The sequence below is a fragment of the Mesoplodon bidens genome, assembly GCF_964165515.1.
Source record: "Mesoplodon bidens genome assembly, chromosome: X".
NCBI classification, from domain to species: Eukaryota; Metazoa; Chordata; class Mammalia; order Artiodactyla; family Ziphiidae; genus Mesoplodon; species Mesoplodon bidens.
Genome location: NC_138163.1, coordinates 81,530,316 through 81,547,991, shown reverse-complemented (window position 1 = coordinate 81,547,991; position 17,676 = coordinate 81,530,316). Strand labels below are relative to the sequence as shown.

General features: G+C 40.0%; 1 protein-coding gene across 7 annotated transcripts in view; it reads left to right on the top strand.

The window, feature by feature from the left end:
• The window catches only part of TAF1 (TATA-box binding protein associated factor 1), an 84,969-nt gene that overhangs the window by 39,565 nt on the left and 27,728 nt on the right, over positions 1 to 17,676 (top strand). For 6 of the 7 annotated variants that reach the window (XM_081222737.1, XM_081222740.1, XM_081222738.1 and 3 more), the window contains exons 29-32: positions 1,044 to 1,111; positions 2,199 to 2,321; positions 4,109 to 4,201; positions 4,280 to 4,364. In XM_081222737.1, the coding sequence (XP_081078863.1) occupies positions 1,044 to 1,111; positions 2,199 to 2,321; positions 4,109 to 4,201; positions 4,280 to 4,364 (369 nt within the window). Of the gene's footprint in view, positions 1 to 1,043; positions 1,112 to 2,198; positions 2,322 to 4,108; positions 4,202 to 4,279; positions 4,365 to 17,676 lie in introns of those variants that run through there. The other variant, XM_081222741.1, reaches the window with a different exon arrangement.

Below are 17,676 nucleotides of genomic sequence, written 5' to 3'. Positions count from 1 at the left end.
GAGAGAAAGTAAATAAACTTCAGTGCACCTATTCGCCCATTTCCACAATCACCAGCATATATGGCCAGTCTTGTTCATTGTTTAGCCTGTATTTCCAGACGTCATATCATTTCATCTGTAGGTACTTCAAGCACTTACACCCTGTCGTGCAGTGCTTTATTTTCATATCATTTTCTTTGACTAAACCAAGAACTCTCTAAGGTAGGGACTGTGTCTTATGTTCCCTTTATTCTCAACATTGAATACATCACAGACAGTCATTAAACAGTTGTTGAATGAATAAACAAATCCCTGCTAATTAATTAATAAGTAGTTGAGAAAAGAGCTGAGTTTTAGGCTCTGGGGAGCACTTACACGAAAGAATTGACAGAGGAAGATAAGAAAGTATACTGAAAGGAAGTAGCCAGAATTACTGTTTTTTTTACATGAAAATGTTTTCACTATCCTTATGATGAGCTTAAATTAGGGTAGCCATAAGCAGGGAATGTAGGAGATAGTTGGAGGATTCTGTGAAGCTCTTGTTACGGATTTCAGGGAAACTAAAGTAATAGTCTGAGGTGGGGTGGAGATTCTTTTCTGACAGAGGCTTTGGATTGGCCGTATGTTGGGTGGACATCACAAACCATGAGTTCTGCAAACAAAAATTGCAGTCACAAATTTTGTATGCTGAGTATGGAAAGATTATAAATCATTCATTGGTCTCCTTAGACATCCTTAAACAAATTGTCATTCCCCATCCATAGTTTTATTTTCAAGGTATTAAAGGCAGCAGTATCGACAGTAGTACCGCTATGTATGGATATACACAAATAAGGGAGAGAGTTAAAATTAGTTAGTATTCATCCATATTGTGCATCTGCTATGTGTTAGGCACTGAAAAATGGAGATAAGACTGATACATCTGTCTAACCCAGCAGCTAGGCTGGTGCCTGGCACATATTAGGTGATTAACTAAATGAGTTAAAAGTCTGGAGAGGTGTTGGTAGCTCTTTGCCTCCCATTTTTAGTGGTCCCATCTCTTTTATTGTTCCTCTGTAATCTAGGGCCGAAGCACTCATTGACCCAGATCTCTCAATCCATGCTGGATCTCTGTGATGAAAAACTTAAAGAGGTAAGACATTTAAAATGAGGGAAAAGCAGTAGAATGAAGCTGGCAGGTACCAGTATTGAGGAAGTAGGGAATGTAACAGAAGGAAGAGTAGAGAAATGAGAGAGTAGCAGGTCTTTTGTATGTTAGAGTATGGAGGGGACCTTAGAAATCATGTAGTCTAATCCCTCCCTTTTGTAGATGGAAAAACCGAGGTCCATAGAAGAAACTAATTTGTCTTGGGCATCATGGCTATTAAACAGTAGGGCTACGACTAAAATATAAAATCCACATAACTCTGAGGAAATGGACTTCCCAGGAAGTCAGCTGAAGCTAAGAGACTGTTTTGGCAGGGAGAAATTTTAATTTTTAAAAGATACTCTATCTGTATTTCATCTTCTTAACAACAAAAAAAAAATGGCACCTTAATAGGCTTAAAAAATATAAGTATGGTGATGTTAATATTGAAGTAGAAATTTCATAAAAGAGGATAACCAAATGGCCAGTAAACATGAAAAGATTCTCAATTTGATTGATCATTGGGGAGATACAAATTTAAGCCATGATTAGTTAACACTGCATACCTCCCTTAGAAGGCTAAAATTTAAAAAGACTTAAAAAAACAAAAGTCTGAGTTTTATTGGATGAGGATATGGAGCAGTTGACACAAATTTTTTCCTAGTACAGTCTAAAATCAATTTATTGGGTTAGATTCCCTTACACAGAAGTCACTACTCAACAATAATGTGTTCAGTGTTTTCAGCAATAGTTTTACGACAAAAGCAGTCTGATATTAAAACTTAATTTGGTGAAGATGTTTTTGTTGTGGGAGCTAAGCTATTGATGCCCAATGATGTGTATTTTTGATGATCTACAAGAACAGCAGATAGAATACCTAAAGGAATTGGTCAGTACATCTCTTTTGATCCTTTTACTGGAATATTATTTCTCTTATCTGGACTTTTTGTCTGGAACTGAATAGACCACAATTCAAAGTTAGACTTTTTGGGACAAGGGAAATAGACAACTGAACCTTAAATTATCCTTAATACTCTATGGTGATTATACCTCAGGGAAACCTCTGCCTTTCCTTTGCTTTGTTTCATGTCAGAAAGAAGACAAATTGGCTCGTTTAGAGAAAGCTATCAACCCCTTGCTGGATGATGATGACCAAGTGGCATTTTCTTTTATTCTGGACAACATTGTCACCCAGAAAATGATGGCAGTTCCAGATGTAAGTGGTCTGTGTGTTAAATATTGTGAAGATAGGACAGGGGAGAGGAAAGGGTGAAAGGATGTGTGCATGTGTATGTATGTTTGGGAGTCTGGAGTGTGGTGTTTGTCAGTTCAAACTGGTATATAATTTTAAAAAGAAACCTTTTTGCTCTATGAGTGCATTATCATTGAAATCAAAGAGGCCAGGAATCTGTGATATAGAGAGGTTCTTTATACCTGTTGTTGACATTCAGTATTTTAATGCTCCTGAATAGCCCTGGAGAGAAATTAGGATGCCAGGTAATGGGAGGTTTTGGATTTAGAGGTGCTTCTTAACAAATGAGAGTTTGATAATTACCCAGCATTCGTTGTCTTTTCTTTTCTTTTTTTTAATGTATTTATTTTTGGCTGCGTTGGGTCTTTGTTGCTGTGCGCGGGCTTTCTCTAGTTGCGGTGAGCGGGGGCTGCTCTTCTTTGCAGTGTGCAGGCTTCTCACTGCGGTGGCTTCTCTTGTGGAGCACAGGCTCTAGGCGTGCGGGCTTCAGTAGTTGCGGCACATGGGCTCAGTAGTTGTGGCACGCAGGCCCTAGAGTGCATGCTCAGTACTTGTGGGTCACGGGCTTAGTTGCTCCAAGGCATGTGGGATCTTCCCAGACCAGGGCTCGAACCCATGTCCCCTGCATTGGCAGGTGGATTCTTAACCACTGTGCCACCAGGGAAGTCCCGCGTTGGTTGTTTTTTGTTTCATTTTTTGTCTTGCAACTTTATGGCAGGAGTCCCATGTTGATTCTATGTATCATTTTGTTGTAATGATCCTCCCTAGGGAATTCTGAACTGAGTTTCCTTTTGTGTTGTAGGCATATGTTGTGGATGCAGTTACGCTATAAACCAGCGGTCCCCAATCTTTTTGGCACCAGGGACCGGTTTCGTGGAAGACAATTTTTCCACGGATGGTGGGTGGGGGATGGTTTCAGGATGATTCAAGCACATTACGTTTATTGTGCACTTTGTTTCTATTATTATTACATTGTAATGTATAATGAAATAATTACACAACTCACCATGATGCAGAATCAGTGGGAGGCCTGAGCTTGTTTTCACTTGCCACTCACTGATAGGGTTTTGATATGCGTCTGCAAGCAATTGATTTATTATGGTCTCTGTGCAGTCAAACCTCTCTGCTAATTATCATTAATTATCATCTGCTAATCTGTATTTGCAGCCACTCCCCAGCACTAGCATCATCACCTCAGCTCCACCTCAGATCATCAGGCATTAGGTTCTCATAAGGAGCACGCAACCTAGATTCCTCACATGCGCAGTTCACAGTAGGGTTCACGCTCCTGTGAGAATCTAATGCCACTGCTGATCTGACAGGAGTCGAGCTCGGGCGATAATGTGAGCGATGGGGAGTGGCTGTAAATACAGATGAAGCTTCACTCGCTCGCTCGCCTGCTCGCCGCTCACCTCTTGCTGTGCGGCCCGGTTTCTAACAGGCCACGGGCCGGTACCGGTCCATGGCCCAGGGGTTGGGGACCCCTGCTATAAACCTTCTGCATGGGACAAGGGAATGAGAGATTTTAATTGTGAATATAGAGCAGGGGTCCTTACCCTACCAGGGCACATGAATCCATAAAGGAATCCCCTTAAATCATATGCATAGTTTTGTATGATTATGTGTCTTTCTGGGAAAAGGGTCCATAGCTTTTGTCGGAGTCTTAAGAATATTTGTGACCCAGTGAAGTTTGAGAATCTCTGGTATAAAGAATGGTTTCCATTTAATTTCTCATGCTTTCTTTTTGCTAGTCTTGGCCATTTCATCACCCAGTTAATAAGAAGTTTGTTCCAGATTATTACAAAGTGATTGTCAGTCCAATGGATTTAGAGACCATACGTAAGGTGAGTGATTTGGTCTAAAATGTCTTTTGGGAATCAAGTAACTTTGTGTATCTGAATCCCCGATTCTTTTAATCACAGAATATCTCCAAGCACAAGTATCAGAGTCGGGAGAGCTTTCTAGACGATGTCAACCTTATTCTGGCCAACAGTGTTAAATACAATGGTGGGTATTTCTCCTTTTTTTCTCTTTCCATCAATATATCCATCCAACATTAGTTAGCATTATTAAAATTTAAGTGCATAAAGCAGCCTTGAGCCATGATAGTCAGTAGAATCAGTCATGTGACTTACTCTGCATTTTTTTAAAAACAGGCACGTACTTTAGTGTGTTCTGTAACGTTTGCTAATAACGTTTAATGATGAAAAAACAACGTATATTTATTTTCTAAACTTTGGAAAGCACCGAAAAATGAGATGAGAATGAAAATCAACTGGGTATTACTTTGGGCCATCACTGCTTTCCATGAGATGTAAAAACTCACCTATGCCCCAGGCCCTTAGATGGAGCTTAGGGAAATGTGTTAAATATAGACCATGGTGTGCTTCCTCAGAGCATGGAGTTTTTGCTCAATATATGAAATGATTGCATAATGTATCTCAGGTGCTGTGCTAGCTGCTTAATCTACCAGTGGGAAAGACATCATTGTCCTCAAGTCAACGAAGAGAAACAGTTAAAATGCAGCTTGGCAAGGGCTATATTAGAAGGATGTACAAAGTGCCCTAGAGGAGAGGAAGGACACCTTCACCTAAGGGTTAGGGAAGCCTTCATAAACAAGTTAATACAGTTCAGTTTTGAATGGCTCACTTAAGTAAACATCAGTTGAGCACCTAATACGTGCTGGCACTGATAGATGATACAAATATAAAGTCAAATTAGATATGTTTTCTGCCTCCAAATTGGTTATAGTTTAGTTGGGAAAACAGAAAAAAAAATTACAGAACTTAAGTATTATGCTAGATGCATTCACAGAGTGCCAAAGGAAAACAGAAACAGGGTATCTAAATCAGAGTGGGAAGAGAGTTTTCTTAAGCTGAGTTCTAAAGGATATGGAGTTTGCTAACCAAAAAATGAGGAGAAAGCGTTCTAGGCAGGGAGAACAGCAATATATGAAGGCACAGAGACCTGAAATTACATCTTGGGTTTAAGAAACAAGTTACTGGGGTTGCAGTTAAGTGTACATGTTGATGGATGACTGGCTACATATAGAGAAGTAGACAGGTGTCAGATCATAAGAGGGCCTAGTGTATGCCATATGTCATACTTAAGAGCTTTTACATTATCCTAAATGGAAAAACGTTGAAAGAATTAGGCAGCAAAATGACAATCCCAAATAACTCCTGAAGCAAAACAGAAGAGGGAGCTAAGGGCATTTGAGAGAATTGCCTAGCATACTGAGGTCTCAGCTAAAAATCCACCTGATTGTATGACTTTTCTCCACAATATTCAGGAACCCAAGTAGTGTGGCTGCTAAGTTTGCCAGATAGAAGGGACAGAGAATTAGAAAGAGGAGGTGACGGAGGGGACAACCAGAACGACAGATGAGGAAATGGGTATTCTGGGTATAGAGAATAGAATATCATGGAGGAATGAAAGAACAGGGTAAGTTCAAGGAACTGTACTTGACTAGAACCTATATATTTCATTAAGAGAAGTGGTAGGAGGGCTTCCCTGGTGGCGCAGTGGTTGAGAATCCGCCTGCCGACGCAGGGAACACGGGTTTGATCCCTGGTCTGGGAAGATCCCACATGCCGCGGAGCAACTAAGCCCATGCGCCACAACTACTGAGCCTGTGCTCTAGAGTCCGTGAGCCACAGCTACTGAAGCCCACACGCCTAGAGCCCGTGCTCTGCAACAAGAGAAGCCACTGCAATGAGAAGCCCGCACACCGCAATGAAGAGTAGCCCCCGCTCGCCGCAACTAGAGCAAAGCCTGCGCGCAGCAGCGAAGACCCAACACAGCCAAAAATAAATAAATTAAATTAATAAATTAAAAAAAGAGAGAGAAGTTGTAGGAGATGAGCCTTCCATTTTTCTTCCGTCTGGGTTGCATTAAAAGAATCTGCGTTGTCCCTTGTGCCCTTCTTATTGCTGATTGGAAAGTGGAAATGACCTCTGTCGGGTCATTTATTTCTCCATTATTGTCTCCTGAAAACACCTAAAGCTAATCAGCCAAAATTCTGGTAATAGAAGTTGGCAGGCTCACAGGTGTCTAAAAATGAGTATAACAAGTAATAAGCAAGCTGGAGTGTTACAGAGAGGATGCTTGGCCTGGTAATGGCTGCCTGAAGATAGAGGGCAGATTTATGAGGAGCTTATGTAAGGCAACAAGAAAAACCCAGAAGATGCTAATTGAAATGAGAAGAGGGCAGATGGACAAATCACAGAAGACAAAAATTAAATACCAAATGAAAATGAAAATTCACTTGTACCTAGTAATCAAAGAAATGCAAATTGAAACAGACCATTTTTTTGCCTAATTAGATGAGCTCAATTTCTCTTTTTTTTTCAATTTCTTTTTTAATGGAAGTATTCAATATGCTAGTGAGACAGTTACTCTCACATATGCTGTTGGCAGTGTAACATTGTTAGACATTTTTAGAAAGCTCTTTGACAGCATTGAGACTTAAAAATCGTTAAGTGAACAGACTTTATAGTCAGGTAGACTTGAATTTGAATTTTGGCCCCACCACTTCATAGCACTGTGACTTTGGACAAATAACTTAGACTCTGCTTTCTTTTCTGTAAAATGGGGAAAATAATAATACCCTCCTCAGAGGGCTATCGTGAGGATTAAATAAAATAATGCATGTAAGTGCTTAGCACGTGGTAGGATAATCTATCCTAATCAGAGATACAGACAAAGCTGTTCATGATAATGTCATTTATATTAATTAGAAATAACCTGAACGGTTAATGTAAAGGGAATGACTAGTTATTGTGCCACCTGTATGATGGATTGCTGTGTAAAGATTGAAAGCTTATTTTAAAAACTAATGACAGTGCTCACTTCGGCAGCACATATACTAAAATTGGAACGATACAGTGAAGATTAGCATGGCCCGTGTGCAAGGATGACACACAAATTCATGAAGCGTTCCATATTTTTCTGTTATAAAACAGAAACTAACACACTATTGTAAAGCAATTATACTCCAATGAAGGTGTTAAAAAAAAAACAAGCTAGGGCTTCCCTGGTGGCGCAGTGGTTGGGAGTCCGCCTGCCGATGCAGGGGACACAGGTTCGTGCCCCGGTCCGGGAGGATCCCGCATGCCGCAGAGCGGCTGGGCCCGTGGGCCATGGCCTCGGAGCCTGCGCGTCCGGAGCCTGTGCTCTGCAACGGGAGAGGCCACGACAGTGAGAGGCCCGCATACCGCAAAAGGAAAAAAAAAAAAAAAAAGCTAATGACAAAAGTGCTTAGAATGTTAAGTGAGGAAAGCAGAACATAACTTTATGTCATCTCAGTTATGCTTTTAAGAAAAGATACATAGAAAAAAGACGTGCTGGTGATAAGTGATTATTTCTGAGATGTAAGGTTACAGTTGTCTTCATTTTCATCTTTTGTATGTTTTCCAAGTTTTCTACTGGTATGGAAGGCAGGAAACTCTTGCATGAGGAGGTGATTTTTGAGCTAAATTTTGAAGGATGACGATTATTGTAGCTAATTTTTTAGTGAGCACCTGCTGTGCCAAGCAAATAGTCAAGTGGAGAAGGGTGGGGAAGAAGTTCCAGGTAGATAGTGCAAATGCTAAAAAGATGAGAGTGCCTTGGATAGGGCAGTGCAAATAGCTGAGTTTGGCTAGGGTGCAAAGTGGGAGCTAGTTTTGGTGTTAAGAGATTAGTTTTTAAAGTTAGATGGGACCAAGTCATGAAAGGCCTAGTATGCCTTTAAAAGGACAGACCACCATAACAGGTATTTTAGTAAGATCATTCTGGAAGCTACCTGAAGAATAGATAGGAGGGGACATGAAATATGGAGACCAGTAAAGAAACTATTGACAACAGTCCAAGTTAAAAGTACTGAGAGCTTGAACTAAGTTAAGTAGCAATAAGAATGGAAAGATGGGGACAGATGGTAGAGATACTGAGGAAGTAGGATTGATACCTTCATAAATGGTTGGAAGTTGAGAGTATGGGTAAAGGACAGGGAGAATTCAAAATGATGCCAAGTACTCTTATGCTCTTGGTGAGAACATAAATCAGTACAGACTTTTTAGAGGACTATAAATGTGTATTCCCTTTGACTAAGCAAGTTCATCTCAAAGGAATACTCCACACAGGTTTGCAAAGGCATACGTACAAATGTACATATGTTTGTAATTGCAACATTGTTTGTAATTGCAAAAATATAGGAGCATTCTAAATATCCAACAATAGGAAATTAGTTAAATTATGGTACATCTATATGATGGAATACTGTTTAGCCATCAGAATGGTAGATCAGCTAACAAATAAAGCTGTACCTTACAAATGCTGATATCAAAATATATCCAGGATATGTACTATTGAAAACTAGATCACTCAACAGTATTTACAGGAGTTGCAAATTCAGATCCTATGGAGGCCAGACAGGTAACATAAATGAGTAAAACAGGCTCAGTAGGACTGGATGAACTGGAGAGCACATCCCCCATCTAAAGGGCTCAGTCACTATTTTGTTCAATTGTTGTCACAGAGTAGAATTACTAAAGGGAGAGGTGGAGGATAATCTTCACTTTATACTTTTTTGTACTTAGGTGTTTGAATTTTTTTAATTGAGCATGAAATACTTTTGTAATTAAAAATAAAGAAATTTCCATTTTTTGGAAGGATGGCTAAGTCAGATGACATTCAGAATTCTGACTTGGGCAAACTGGCAGTGCCATTGACTAATACAGTTGTCCCTCGATACCTGCAGGGGATTGGTTCCGTGACTCCCATGGATACCAAAGTCTGCAGATGCTCAAGTCACTTATATAAAATGGCATAGTATTTGCATATAACCTACATACATCCTCCCATATACTTTTTTTTTTTTTTTTTTTATAATTTTTTTTGCAGGCCTCTCACTGTTGTGGCCTCTCCCGTTGCGGAGCACAGGCTCCAGACGCGCAGGCTCAGCGGCCATGGCTCACAGGCCCAGCCGCTCCGCAGCATGTGGGATCTTCCCGGACCGGGCACGAACCCATGTCCCCTGCATCGCCAGGCGGACTCTCAACCACTGCACCACCAGGGAAGCCCCTCCCATATACTTTAATAAATCATCTCTAGATTACCTACAATACCCAATACAATGTAAATGCTGTGTAAGTAGTTATAAATACAATGTAGATAGTTGCCAGTGTGCAGAAAAACCAAGTTTTGCTCTTTGGAACTTTCTGGAATTTTTTTTTGCAAATATTTTCGACCTACAGTTGGTTGATTTCCATGGTTGCAGAACCTGTGGATACAGAGGGATGACTATAATAGGAAATATAGGAGGAGTGGTTTTGGAGAAATGTGGTAGAGTTCAATTTGGGCTATATTGTATTAAGGTAGGACATCCAAGTGAAGACTTTCAGTAGGTAGTTAGCTATATAGGGGTCCAAAGCTCAGAAGGGAAGTCTGTACTATTTGTACATATGGATATTTTTTTCAAATCATCAGCATATAAAAATATAAGTAGATGAGCTCAAATAGGGAGTAGGGTACATTCCTTGAACCCCCTGATGCTGTAGGTGAAATATGGTTGTATGTTTTTCAGACCATAGCTTTATCATATTACCAAAGTTGTATGTGACCCAAAAAAGTTAAGAACCACTGTTAAGAGAGAATGTAGGATGAGAATATACTCAACAAATACCAAATCAACATTTAAGGGATCAGGTGGAGAATACTGAGGGGTGACCAGAATGAAAGAAGGAAAACCAGAAGAGAGTGATGTCCTGGAAACCAAGAGAAGAGGAAAATGGCCAACAGGTCAAGTGCTACGGAGAAGACCAAAGAGAACGGTCATTAGAAGAGCTATTTCAGTGCAGTGGTAGAATCAAAAGCCAGACTACAGAGGATATAAATGAGTGAGAATTAAGTGGAGACTGAAATTTGCCCGTGAAGGGAAGACGGAAGACTGTAATCAATGTTTTGGAGGGGACGAAGGCAGTTGGACAGAGGGGATGTTTGTATAGGTGAAAGAGAAGAAAATTAAGAATATAAGATAGGATCCCTATGAGAATGGGAATATAAACATTGAGAAAGTTTCTGCCCAGTAGCCTCTCATTTTCTCTGCAAAGTAGCAAATGGGATTTTTTGCTAAGAGTGGGTGAGGTGGTGGGAGAGAGAATTTGAAGAGAAATGTAGATAAGGGTTTGAATTATCTGTTGTAGGAAATTTGAAAAGGAGCTGACTTAGAGACATTTCAGAAATGTTGAGCAGCCTTTGAGGGTCCAGCTGAAGTTGGAGATCATTCATTTTTATAACAGCATCAATTGGCACAGTTGGGTAACTTGTCAGTGCTCATCAAACCACATGAGGAAACAAGGCAGATGGTAGAATTGATTCAGGATTGGGATTTTGTTTCTGGATGTGTTGCAAAGATTGGGAATTGACAGTGTTAGCAAGAAAAAAAAAGTTGATCGTTGAGCTTCTCAAACTTTGTCACCAAAGGTCCCTTTATAGCAGAGGATTATGACTACATAGCCTCTAGTTTGGGGGGAGTATCCCAAAGCAGCTCTACAAAAGCTTGAAATTTCTTTGGCAATTCATGTTTTATCTTTTAAATTTATACTGATTTTGTATTAGGCGAAATCTCTTTGTACTTTAACATGTTGCAAATTTCTTACCAAATTATTTTATATCCTCCCCCACCCTCACCTCCATCTCCAAGTAAAACTGCTGATGAAGAAAGATAAATGACAGTGATCCTATAGCTTTCTTCAGTATACTGCTACACATTGCCTTAGTTTTTGAACTAAAGCCAGGAGAGGCTTGATAGAGACAGGAGTTAATGGGGATGCAAGTTTCCTTGAGATCAGAGAGAGAGAATGAAAAAACTGGACAGATACAAGGCTGTGATAAGGAAGTGTAGGATATTGACATTGAAACTTTCAGATGTGAAGCAGTTTTTTTTTTTTTTTTTTTGTTTTGTTTTTTGTTTTTTTTGCGGTAGGCGGGCCTCTCACTGTTGTGGCCTCTCCCCTTGCAGAGCACAGGCTCCGGACGCGCAGGCTCAGCAGCCATGGCTCACGGGCCTAGCCGCTCTGCGGCATGTGGGATCTTCCCAGACCGGGTACGAACCCGTGTCCCCTGTATCGGCAGGCGGACTCTCAACCACTGCGCCACCAGGGAAGCCCTGAAGCAGTTTTTAGTAAAGAACATTCTGGATATAGTCGTGTATATATTTGGCTGGAGTGGAGGTGTGAACCATTGGCATGAGGATTTGCAAGGATTTTGGATGGGTGGTACATGTGAACGTTAGAGTAACCCACCATGATGGGGAGGGATTTGGAGCCAAGAAGATTGTGCCAGGTGTGCAAGTCCTTGGTGAATGTGAGTAGGTTAATGATGGTGAGTAAAGGTGAAGAGCAAAGATCTCAGACTCAAGTGGCCTATAGGGGCCAGGCAAGTAATGCAAATGAGTGAGGTGGGCCAGGTGTGGGTTGTGGTAAACTGGAAGAGTACATATTCCATCTAAAGAGGCTTGTACTTTACTACATCTGATTGTTTTCCTAAGGAGATGAGTATACAGTGTCACTAGGTATCTTAATTTTTCAAGAGAAGCTGAAAATCTGGATTTGTGTGTGTATAACATTTCCCAATTTTTACATATTTGCAAATAGTTAAAAAAAATTTTTTTAATTGTGCAAGCCAAATAAAAACATCTATCTGCAGGCCAAATCTGGCTCCAAGGTAGCTGATTTTCAACCTCTGGCATAGTAGAGAACAAGCCTCAAAGTAGGAGGGATTTTTTTCTTTTCCCCAAGGGGAAGTAAATAATAATTTGGTAGCAGCAGTGGACAGCCTAGAAGGCTGTCTTCCCCCCATCCTTAATCAGTGGGTGAGAGTGTGAGTAACCTCTGAATAGGGCTGTAAGGGTAAATGGTGTCATGAGATAAGAAATGTCACATTTTTTTTTGAAATGTCACATTTTTTATACTAAAAGGACACCCATCATGGAGTTGAAGGCACATATGAGATGTTTCCTGCCATCAGGTACTATACACAAAATAATACTTTTGTTTAAAACTGTGTTGGTTTGGCCAGATACGAACCTGCCTCTTTCTAATTAACAGTAACAGGGGCTTCCCTGGTGGCGCAGTGGTTGGGAGTCCGCCTGCCAATGCAGGGGACACGGGTTTGTGCCCCGGTCCGGGAGGATCCCACGTGCCGCGGAGCGGCTGGGCCCATGGGCCCGTGGGCCATGGCTGCTGAGCCTGCGCGTCTGGAGCCTGTGCTCCGCAGTGGGAGAGGCCGCAGCGGTGAGAGGCCCGCGTACTGCAAAAAAAAAATATATATATATATATATATATATATATATAATTAACAAAATCCATGTGGAATCTATTCCCTGCTTTAAAATTTTTATTTCAAAAAAATTTACTAACCAAAATTAGTAGAATGGTATCTCTAGTTAACATTATTTTGACTCTTTCCATTCAGATCCTTCACACATAATAAATATCACACTGCATAGTGGCGTATTTCCATAGCATTTTATATACCTTCATTGACTTATCCTGTATAATCATGTATATGACACATGAGCTATATTGTACATAGCTAGAATGCTTAACACTAAGGTTATCATCGGGCAACAAGTGGAAGATAAGTAGTACTCCAGATGAAACTGCATCTGGAAGTATGCAGTACACATTGGAGGGCACAGTCTTGTACTTGAGGTAGTGGTGATGGACTGCACACTGATATTGGAGTTTAGGCCTTTAGGCCTTCCAGATACCACATAGGTACTGAATCAATCTCAGCCTCTGTTCATGTTCAACTTACATTTGAAGGAACGTTAATAATCAAGGAAACCTAAAACTTGGGATTGGAACTATTTGCACTAGTCTTAAAAGGCACACAACATTCCATGTCAGTGAGAGAGTCATACAGATAAAGAAATCCTGTCTGAAAAACACAGCCCGCATTTTTTACTGGTCTTAACAAAGCCACAAAGTCTTAAATCGTTGGCAGAGGCCTTAATACTTAATGTTTGATGTAAATTTAAGGTAAACTGCATAGTCTGTACCAATAGATGATGCCGAGCTATTCATGACGAAAGCCCTTTTCCCAAAGAATTTCCTAGCAAGTTCCTCCTCCGGTGTTCTTCAAACCAACAAGTCAACCCCAAGAAGAAGCCATCTTACCTACGATAAGTAGATAATATATCATAAAATCTGAGCTCCTGACGTTTTAGAATGCTCAGTGGGACCCTACAATCTAGATTAGATAAAAAATAAATTTACCCAAAAAATCTCTAGGGTAGTTTTTTTCCTACACTTTTGTTTGAGTAATTCCCAACCCTGTGTGAGCTCTAATAGTTGTTCTGCTTATAGGACTCTTTCCGGAGTTTCGTTATGTACATGTGCAGCTTAGTATTCAGCTGAAGACTCAAGAGAGCCTTTCTGAAAATCTTAGGTTATTTTTCTGTGGAGTTCTCTTCTCTCCAGATCTGTCCTGCAGTTTACAGCTGTTTTAGCCTCCTCAGACTCCACTGTCTGGCTCTATGGCTTAGCGAGACTGCTGTGCGTTTCTTGGGTTTGGCAGAAAGCCAAGGACAATTATAGGGCTCACTTCCTTTACTTCCTTTCTCTCAAAAATCACAGTCCTATACTTCCTGGTTGGAAACAGTTGTTTCATGTGTTTTTTCCAGTTTTCTGGTTACAGTGGGAAGACTAGTCCAATAGCAGTTACTCTATCATGCCCAGAGGTCTTTTAGGTTTATGGTATTTTTGACATATAGAAACTTCATTTTTATGTAGTTACATTTATCAGTCTTTGCCTTTATGATTTCTGTCTTTGGTATAATTGTTTAAGAGACCTTCCCTACCCCCAAGATACCCAACTGTATTTTTTTCTAATACATATAACATTTTAAACGTTTGAATGTTTATTGATTTTTAAAAATAGGATCTAAGGTATAAAGTAAATATCTAACTTATTTTCTCTTCCAAAGGATTAGCCAAAGTGTTCAAGTTGTATTTATGGAATAGTCTATCCTTTTCTACATTAGTACAAAATACCGCCTTTATCATATACTAAATTCTTATATATATTCTTGAACCTATTTTGGAGCTTTCTATTTTGTTTTATGTGTTTGTTTATCCAGTCTGCACTGTTACCACCAGATAGTATCACTGTGATCATCATTCATACTTTATCATTTTAAATTCCTCTGCTAGACTGTCTTCACCCAAGTATCCTAAATACACTCTAGGATCGTTTTTATTAGATTCTATCTTGTCCATAAATAGATAGGTAGGTAGGTAGATAATATTGACATTTTAATTTGTGGGTTAATTTGAAGAGAGTGTATATCTTTATAATAATACGTTTCTTCATCTAGGATCTCATGTTTCTTCATTTATTCAAATTTTCTTTTACTCCCCGCAACAAAGACTTCTAGGTTTTTTGTATAATTTCTAGGCATCTTTTGATTATTTCTATATGTTTTATAGTTTTTGTTGCTGTTGAGCATCTACATTTTTCTTGTTGAGTTTTTCCCTAGTTAATTAATTAATTAATTAATTTATAAATTTATTTTAATTTTGGCTGCATTGGGTCTTCGTTGCTGCACGTGGGCTTTCTCTAGTTGCAGCGAGCAGGGGCTACTCTTCATTGCGGTGCGCGGACTTCTCATTGCAGTGGCTTCTCTCGTTGCAGAGCATGGGCTCTAGGCGCGTGGGCTTCAGTAGTTGCGGTGCGTGGGCTCAGTGGTCGTGGCGCACAGGCTTAGTTGCTCCACGGCATGTGGAATCTTCCCGGACCAGGGATCGAACCCCTTTCCCCTGCATTGGCAGGCGGATTCTTAAGCACTACACCACCAGGGAAGTCCCTATTCCTAGTTGATTTAAAAGTTTTGCTACTGTTGTACATGTGCTCCCCGCCCCCAAAATGATTATTAAATCTAAAGATTTCAATCAGTTTGAAGAATAGTATTGTTCATAGGTTAATATAATGCTTAAAGTATTTCTGTATACTAGTTTCTAAGTCTGTCCTTGAGACTACTCTGTAAGTTTGGCCACTAATAAATATTAAGGTTTTCTTTTTTTCTGTCGATGACTCTCCTTAGATTGGGGCCAAGGTATAAGTATTCCTACATACAGGTTAAGTCTCTCACATCATTGAGGAGAATAAAATCTCTTTTGATCGTAAAAATGGTAAAATCTACACAACATAAAAATTTACCTTTTTAAACTATTTTTAAGTTTACAATTCAGTGGCATTAAGTACACTCACAGTGTTGTGCAACCATCACCACTATCCATTTCCAGAACCTTTTCATCATCCCAGACAGAAACTCAGTACCCATTAAACAGTAACCACATTCTCCCATTCCCCCGGTTCTTGGTAACCTCTATTCTACTTTCTGTCTGTGAATTTGCCTCTTCTAGGTACCTCATATGAATGGAATCATACAGTACATAGAATATTTGTCCTTTTGTGTCTGGCTTGTATTTCACTTTGCATAATGTTTCCAAGGTTCAGCCATCCATGTTGTAGCATGGATGAGGATTTCTCTTTTTTTTTTCTTTTCTTTTTTTTTTTTAAATGAATATGTAACGTCTCTCTCCTGTTCCTTACCTGCCATTCATGCCTCACTTAGCTTTAATCTGGTTCTACCCTGCCCGGCATACCAAGTGAACAGTATTACATAATTGCCTGGTATAGTGGGCACTTTTCAAGTCCTTATCTTGACTTCACCCCAGTATTTGACATTACTGACCATTTCTTCCTTGAAACTGTAGTATGATTGGCTTCATAACAACTTTCAGCTCTTACTTTCCTCCTACCTCTTTGACCATTCCTTTTTAATCTCCTTTACTCAATGTTCTTCTGCCTGTTCCTACAACTTTAATCACTACCTCTTCCCTGATGACTCTCAACTCTATTCTGGGGAAAGATCTATATATATCCCAACCACCTGCTGAACATTTCCTGTTGGATGTCCCAGTGGAACTTGAAACATGCTTCAAACTGAGTGTTCTTCCAATCTTTCTCTATTCCAGTTTTCTCCCTCTGTCCTTTACTTGACTCACTCCTTTACTGTTTCCAATCTGGGTTGAATGGGGTACTAGCGTCACTGAGTAGCTACATCTGGAAACCTCAGAGTTATTTTTGATTCTTTCCCTTGAATAAATCTCCAACTTCCAGCATATCACTAAAACCCTCATTATATTTTGCCTAGATTATTAAAATAAGTAGTCACCTGGCCAGTGTCCCAGCCTTTAGACTTATCTCTTTCTAACCTATCATTCACATTCCTGTCAGATAGACCTCTTTAATAATTCATACTTACAAAAAGGTCAAACAATACAGAAATAGATAGATTTAAATATTAAAGCTTCTTCCGGAGACACTGCTTTGGGAAAGATCCCCAGTGTTCTCCTTACTTGCTGCAAGTGGTAAATCCATCCTTCTCCTGAAAAAAAAAAAGCTTGTTCCTGCCCTCCCACTCCTATCTCCCATAGTTTTATTCCCTAGAGGTAACAGTTTGGTGTATATCCGTCTACACACACACACACACACATATATATATATATATATATATATATTTTTTTTTTTTGGCCGTACGCGGGCCTCTCACTGCTGTGGCCTCTCGCGTTGCGGAGCACAGGCTCCGGATGCGCAGGCTCAGCGGCCATGGCTCACGGGCCCAGCCACTCCGCGGCATGTGGGATTCTCCCGGACCGGGGCACAAACCCGTGTCCCCTGCATCGGCAGGTGGACTCTCAACCACTGCGCCACCAGGGAAGCCCCGTCTGTACTTTTTTCTGTACTTATACAAAACATGTTAAGTAATTACACATAAATAGTTTTTAACTTTTGGGTTTTCTTTTTTACAAAAATTGTCATTTTTATAGATAATTATTCTGTAATTTGCTCTCTTTGCTCATGAATATATCCTGTCCTCTTTTTTAAGCTTCCATTTTGAAATAATTTTAGACTCAAGAAATTACAAAATTAGTGTAGAGTCCTATATACCCTTCACCCACCTTCCTCCAATGGTGACATCTTACATAGCTGTGGTTCAATATCAAAATCAGGAAATTGGTATTGATGCATTACCATTAACTAGATTACAGACCTTATTCAGATTGCACCTTTAAAAAAATCTATATTCATTTGTGCATGTGTATAGTTCTATGCAGTTTTATGCCATCACACCACCACCACCACCATCAAGGTTTAGAACTGGTCTGTCATCACAAAAGAACTCCCTGACGCTACCCCTTTGCATCCACGTCCCTCCACGTGCACCCACCGTTCTCCTTGTTCCCTGGCAACCTCTTTGCTCTTCTCC